Below are 7,603 nucleotides of genomic sequence, written 5' to 3'. Positions count from 1 at the left end.
AAGGGATTTGGCATTCATGTGGGAAGAAATTGGTTAGTAGAATCATGTAGAAGTTCTCATTGCTGCTCGTCACGGGAGCGATAGGAGTCCATACGAGCAAGTGCAAGATTGCGTATTTAGTGCCTTTTTTATATTGTTCGGCGCGGACACGTCGCAGCGTTAGTTAGACATCGGTGTTCATTTTAGTGTCTTGGTATTATTATCGTATTTGGACGGCTGCCTTATTTTAAATTTAATTACTTCACAGTTTTCGATCCGCGTCGAGCAGTATAAATATTGGTACTAGATTGATTGCAATGAAGATGTTATCGTCCATAAATCAAATTAATTGTTTTATAGGAAACTGATGAATTGTAGACTTGAGTATATATTATTGTAACGATGTAATGTAAAATTATGTCAAATAGCTGTGACCAGGAGATAAAGTGCTTTATCATTGTAGATCTATGTAGTTGGTAATAGGTATTTCCATTCGTCGCTAAACTGTTAATCTAAATTATGTACTGTTTGTTCACTTTCTATTTTAAAAACTTTAATTTTTAAATATCTGTGGAGAGGTAGGATTCGAAATTCCCTTAACTTAGTTTTTAAATATAATAGAAAAAATAACGCAAATATATAATATAAAATGTAACATGTAAAAAGAGATAAATATCAGGTAAGACCAAAAAAGTTAATATCGAAAAAAATTATACATGTAAACGAAAGGCAAGAATAGTAAAATTTTAAATTGTATGTTTCAAAACAAAAACCTCATTACTGGTTATGTCAGTCTTTTTTCATCAAAATCCGTAATTTGAATCTGCATTTGGGGATGCCCCTTCTTATTCTCATAATAGCTTATTCTCATTTGTTTATGTATATTTTATTTTATATACCTGTATGTATATTTTAAAATATTTATTAATAATTTTCTTTGGATTTCAAATTCTTTGTATGACCTAATAGACCTAACAGTTTTGAAATAAGTTGTTGTAACTAATTATGTCTTATTTAATGATCTATCCATAAAAATAACACGTTTGGACCCCCGATGAGATGAGATATTGTCACCTAATTTTAGAAATTGCATAAGTACAAATATATTCAAAAACACTAACTTGTTATTTGCAATTTGAAATACCGCAAACCGGTCTTTGGATTCCAATAAAACATGCAGAATACAAAAGTCGAAGGTGCGTTGGTTCCTAACATTATTATAAATCACTGTATTCGTTACTATTCATATGTATTTCTATCTATGTATATTGTACGCATGGTGCACTAGGTATTAGATGACAATTAAATAAGTATATGGTAATTATATAAAACTATGACTGCTTCAATTGCTTCTTATTGCTTACATGCGTGAAAAGAGGGTTGACCAAAATGTATCAACAATAAGGAAAACAAAATGTATAACACATTGAAAAACAAAAAATAATATTATGTTAAAAAACAGATTTCTATACGTTTAAAGTATATTCATGTCAATATTGTATTAGATCTCACCTTCGTTTAAGTTTACAAATTCTAATAAGTACAGTATCAATACTTTATTCTGAATATTCTTGTGATTTTTTAGTAAAACAATATACGTTTGCTTTCGTTTTTTCAATTGTTGATTTATAATGTTGGAAATAACTTTGGTTAATGTTTTTAAATAGTAATGTAAGATTGACTGGTCGAACGTGTATGTGGGCTAAATTTAGTTGCATTTTTAAAATTATAATGAACTTTTAAAGATACCCAAAAAGACAAAATAATTTAAATAATTAAAGATTAAGATATGTTAAGTAAAATCTATTGATCAATTAAAGAAATGAACTGCCACAGAAATGCATGCGTTGATATAATTAGATAGATAGAATTTGATACACTCTTCCCTAGACTTGCACCTCCTAGAGTATAGTTTAGATTTTTTTCTCTCTATTTTAACCTATCCCTCATCCTTTCTCTCTTTCTAACCTTAACTTTGTCATAGGATTTTTATGGATTAATATGACCTTAATAAAGCAATATTTTTCGAATAGGTTTAGTGATAGGATATTTTCAACATCTTGTTGCAACCACTATTTGATTTATTGAACGGTGTCAAACTTACATGAAAGTTTCAGGTTCTTTTTCTTTTGGTTATTTTTTTTAATTGACACAGCTATCTGTTCATTTATAAGATCTTTTAATATTTATTCACATTAATTTGTCAAAGTAAGTACGTACCCAAATTATAACAGCTATTGTAGTCGAATGCTATAAATTCAATTGACTTAATTACTAGTATAAAAGCATAGCAGACTACAGTCAATGGCATGAATGTACACATTAGTTTTATTGGTAACCTATGCTTTTACGATGACTTTCTGGTTGGCTTGTACTTCCACATTGCTATAAATCATGACAAGATACGTTCTTGTCCAAAATTGCAGGAAACAGAGATTACTTCGTGTAAAATCTCTTGACCACGGGCTCATTACTAGAAAGTAACCGGCACTTATGCTAAAAGAAAGATTAAACAAATCAGTGGCCTAGCTATCAAAGGGTAATTGTATACTTCTGTCACCGAAAAAAATAGGAATTATTTCTTTACAACTTGGATATGAACATTGATATCGCATTGATACGGACACTGGTTAGAGAAATTAATATTATTAAAAGTTCGAATAATGTTTTATTTTAAAAATTGCTTTCAAGATATACTCGTAGGCATTTGTCCAGTCTATAATAAATAAAATAATTCATTGTAGAGTAAATTGTTTAATATGCTTACGATTCATATCTGCATTAATTAGCGTAACAAATTAATATTAAAAAGTTTCGAGTAAATTTGTCATTTCCAATTTTGGACCAACTATTTATTTGTTATAGAAATGACATACAATTCTATTGGATGTGAGTCATCTAGTGATATTTGAAGTCTTATGCAATTCTCTTTCTCTCTATAATGTATCTACAAATGTACTTATAGGTAGATGATCAAAAATTATGAAAAATGTGTAAATGATTGCGAAATATTTTATGTAAATTAGAGTACGTCAAAATGGCAAAGATGCTTGAATATGTACTTAATTAAAATTTATTTCAAATCGCTGTTAAAAAATATTATATACCTATATAAATTTATTCTTGAAAAATTTGTATCCGAAAAAATTTACTAACGTCTAAATAAATGTTAATTTCATGTGAAAAGTATGAATTAAATTAGGTACGTATATAATTTTGTAATTTGATTTTGATTTTGTACGATACAGCAAAATTTTTTGTCTAAATTAACTGGCTAGAATAAACCTGATAGATCACCCATAAATGTAACATTAATTAGAATTTTATTTCTAAAAACAAAACGCCAATTTTAATATTAGAAATAAAAATTATAAGGTGCGTATTGTCTATATTTTACTTGTATATTACTGTAAATAATAAATTACTTTATTGGAATAACGTAAATGAATACTCATGACTTTAAAGATACATTAATTTGGCAGTTACAACTAGATAGTTTTTCAAGAAATTTATTAATTCTATTTTAAAATACTGTAATGTTTTCGTTAAAATTTTCAACCATTCTATGTGTGTATCAAATGGGCAGCGTCTACTCGTAGCAAACACTTGTTGAATAAGAAGGCATATTCCATCTGTTAAGAGTTAAAACTTACTCCCATTGACATCCACGTTTTAAAAATTATTTTAGATATGTATTACACAATTCAATCCATCAATAAAATACAATTACACTGTAATATAATTTTTATTTTTTTTACGTAAGGTAGCATAAATAAACAACATTGCGATCTTCATAATCGCTTTTCAGTAAATTAGTTTTTGCCGCTTCACCTAAAAATTGAAATTATATTTGTTGTTCATTAATAAAGTATCGAAATATGGAATTGGTCGTCTGTACTGTCACATTAATGGAATCTATTGAAATGATAGTTGAAAAAAAATAAAATATTTGTGCCAATTGTGTGTTTTTGTTTCATAATCCTGGTACCTATCTTATAATCGTGCATTATCCGTTACTCTAAAACGTACGTAAAGATTACATAAGTTTAACGCATGTTGTAGCGTTTGATTTCACACTCTATGATTGTAGCATGCGTCAGTAATAAAGCTAATTTACAAGGCTTGACCAAATATAAGTATTAAACAAGTACGGTCTACCCGCAAATTTGTCAAAGGATATTGAATATGTTTTTTATAACAAATTAATATAACTAATAAACTAAACTAATTATTTTATAACATATTTTAAAATACAACACAGTAAAAGAAACTAAAGAATTTCAACTTTCAATACAAATCAATCCCAGCCGGCACTTTGGTATTTTTTTATATTACGGAGCTAAGCAATAAATAGGATACAAAACAGTCTTGATACATACATACCTACGTAATTACGTCTTTATTCCTAACGGGGCAGTCAGATCCGATAGTCGCGGTAAGAATAAAAGATCCCGTTTAGCTGACTTAATGATAAAATACATACCAACAGAAAATATTCCAACATAACCGAAACAAACAACGAATGTCGTACACTGGAAACCAAATAAGTGTTTCTAATTTTTTGCTAGTAATCACTCATAACAAACAAAACAAAAATCTTTAGCGGATATTAAATAAAAAAAATATTGATAACTGTTAATACAGTAGTCATATATTTAGAAAAAAATAAATGCTGACTGTACTAGCCATGACGATATATTTTACTAAAAATAGTATAAATTAATGAGATTCTTACAATTTTTTATCACAAATTAGTTAAGTGTAACATTTAAAATGAAGTGTTCTATAGTTATTGCAGGATTATCCTTATTATTTTTTAATTATGTATTTTCTTCATCGTGCTATTGGAATAAAGTTAATCCGTATAAATTATTTTCTACTAAAACACCCTATAATAATGGAAGGGGTGATATCAGGGATTCAGCAAAATTGGAAGGCAAGTATATTATTTTCAAAATTTGTGTGATTCTTAATTTTAAAATCCTAAAACAGTTTTTGGAGTTATCACCCTTTAACAAACTTAATAGCTAAAGTCATGGAAATTGATGATTTTGATAAGAAACTTATATTAAGTGCCGTATGGTTCCTGGCACCATAGAATAAGGCCACTCCATATCTTTCCGATGGATGTCGTAAAAGGCGACTAAGGAAGAGGTGAATAAACTTGGGGTTCTTCTTGTTGAACCCGATTTCACTCACTTGCGGTGCCTATTTTAAATTAAGTACAGTAAAAGATTCGAAATTTAGCTAATTACTTTTTAATTTAACAGATTGCGATGCAATTAGTATTTGGGGATTATTTAGACATGGACAGAGGAATCCAGGAATTAAGTATTCCGAAAACATTGAACATGTCATTGATATAAGGAAAGATTTGATAAAAAGACATAAAGAGGGCAAAGGCTCACTATGTGTTCAAGATGTTGAAAATTTAGCAGATTGGAAAGTAAATCCTAGGATGTTTACCGACTTGCACGACACCACAGAAGAAGGTCTATATGAAATGCATGGAATAGCCAAGAGGTTAAAGGAAGCCTACAAAAATTTAATTGGAGACCTCCAACCGGAGACATATACGTTTAGATCAAGTTTCCAACCATATATACGTTTATGTATTGACAGTTTCCTTGAAGGATTGGGACAGCCTGATTTAAAAGTTGATGAAATAAGAAGACGCGATATTATGTCGGTTAGTTTGAACTAATTTTTTTTTTGTATCTTTAATATTTAATAAAGCTTCGTTTAATTCTTGCATAAAACGTAATGGAAGAAATAAATGAAAGGTGAAGAAAAGACTTTTTAAATTCAACGTAATAATCAAAAATATTATGTTCACACTAATAGAGTTAGTATGTAGACTAACCATAATAACTTCAATTTCAGGCATTTGATGACTGCAAGAGATATAAAAAATTTGTGAAACATAACCAAACGACGTTTTCCTTGGCATACCAGTATCAGACTACGGCAGAATATTTAAAGGTAAAGATTAATTATTTTTTATTCTATGGAATATTTTATGTATATAAACAATTTTCATCAACTATTTCGACAAAAGTATTTTATTTTATTTTTGTTTGCATGTAAAGGTTTAGTATGAAGTTGCATACCATTGTAGTTTATATCATACAATTTCTTACTATATTTTATTTATTTCTATTGTATACTAATTGTTTTTATGGTTTTAGTCAAAAGAAAACGTTCAAAAACGTATAGGTATAAACTATGAATTGACAAATGAAGAATTCATATCGTTGTATGATCTCTGCCGTTACACTTGGTCAGCAGTCGATGATAAACCGAGTCCCTGGTGTGCTCTTTTTGATGAAGAAGATCTTAAAATTCAAGAGTACTATGAAGATTTAAGGCTTTATTACAGAAATGGTTATGGAAACCCATGGAATATAGAATTTGGTCGCATTCCACTAGCAGATTTACTTAAAACCTTTCAATTAGAAAAAGAAAAGCCTCGCAAAAAAATCACTGCATATTTCTCACATGCAACCATGCTTAGTATGACGTACAGTGCTCTTGGCCTTTTCAAGGATGACAAACCTTTGACTCCTTATAATAGAGACGACCACAGAAAATGGAGAACTAGTGAACATGCTTTATTTGGGGGAAGTTTAATAGCTGTTCTAAACAAGTAAGTTTATTTGCAAACTTTCTCTCAAATTAAGTAGCAGATGATGAGACAGGCAATATGTAAGCTGGGTAATGAATAAAGCTTTGGTGTTATATTTATATTTTCTTATATCTGAGCAAAAATGATATTGTTTTGATTAATCATCAAATAAAATAGTTTCTTCTTTTTCAGATGTAATAAAAAAGCGCCCGATGACTTTGTGGTTGAATTTTATATGAATGAAAAACCATTGGAGGAATTATGCAATCACGGTATTTGCACCTGGGACGAATTCCAAGAAATGCTACGGCCTTCTAAAAATAAAACTTTTGAAAATGTCTGTTACATGAAAATGTGACAAGATAAATTATCGTTTGTCCCTTTTTTAAGTATTTATTTAACTTTAGATAAAAGTAGTTCTGATTGATTTTATATTATTTTTAGTTTTCTGTCAGTTTGTCATTTAATCAGTTTTAATGTTATGGCATTAACTGCCAAAATGTTAAAATAATAACAAAACATTTTTTGGGTCACCTTGACAACATCGTCATTATTGAAATGTTTGTGCTAGAATAAAGTTATAAGGAACTGGTTTCGTCATATTTTTTATTTTATTAAATCTGTCAAATACACAAAAGAGTCTCACGCTTCTATAAAAGTATATAACATATTTCTTTCTTTTTGCGTCTAATATAAAAAACAGGTGGATGGAAAGGGAGGTTATATTATACAAGAAACTAGCTTTTACCCGCAGCTACGCACGCGCGAATTAAGCACGCCTTCAAAATAATACAGATTTTTCGCAAATCCCACAGAATACAGGTTTTCCCCGACTAATTTTTTTTCAGTAGGTAATGCATGAAGAGATAGCTAACAACCAACTTACTTTCGCATTCATAATGTAAGTTGGGAATTAATAAATTAAAGACGTCTGTTTTCAATATCTTTAAAGCATTCTTAATGGATGGTATTGTTACTGTCAGGAAATTCCTCGAAAAA

At 29.1% G+C, this 7,603-nt stretch overlaps 1 protein-coding gene across 1 annotated transcript; it reads left to right on the top strand.

The window, feature by feature from the left end:
- Positions 1 to 4,876: 4,876 nt before the first annotated feature.
- Positions 4,877 to 6,962, top strand: LOC106131793 (multiple inositol polyphosphate phosphatase 1-like). Its single transcript, XM_060945115.1, has 5 exons — positions 4,877 to 4,919; positions 5,250 to 5,668; positions 5,863 to 5,961; positions 6,168 to 6,625; positions 6,797 to 6,962. The coding sequence occupies exons 1-5, from the start codon at positions 4,877 to 4,879 to the stop codon at positions 6,960 to 6,962; spliced, it is 1,185 nt and encodes a 394-aa protein (XP_060801098.1).
- Positions 6,963 to 7,603: the final 641 nt, after the last annotated feature.

Source organism: Amyelois transitella, chromosome 7 (assembly GCF_032362555.1).
Source record: "Amyelois transitella isolate CPQ chromosome 7, ilAmyTran1.1, whole genome shotgun sequence".
Lineage (NCBI taxonomy): Eukaryota > Metazoa > Arthropoda > Insecta > Lepidoptera > Pyralidae > Amyelois > Amyelois transitella.
Note: the sequence above shows the minus strand (reverse complement) of the source record. Positions and strands in the feature narration are given on the sequence as shown.

Excerpts from the sequence above, each read along its gene's own strand:
- LOC106131793 (XM_060945115.1), top strand. The coding sequence starts at position 4,877 with ATGGAAGGGGTGATATCAGGGATTCAGCAAAATTGGAAGGCAA. Across the intron at positions 5,962-6,167 it reads CTACGGCAGAATATTTAAAG|TCAAAAGAAAACGTTCAAAA; the intron begins GTAAAGATTAAT and ends TTATGGTTTTAG. Across the intron at positions 6,626-6,796 it reads TTAATAGCTGTTCTAAACAA|ATGTAATAAAAAAGCGCCCG; the intron begins GTAAGTTTATTT and ends CTTCTTTTTCAG.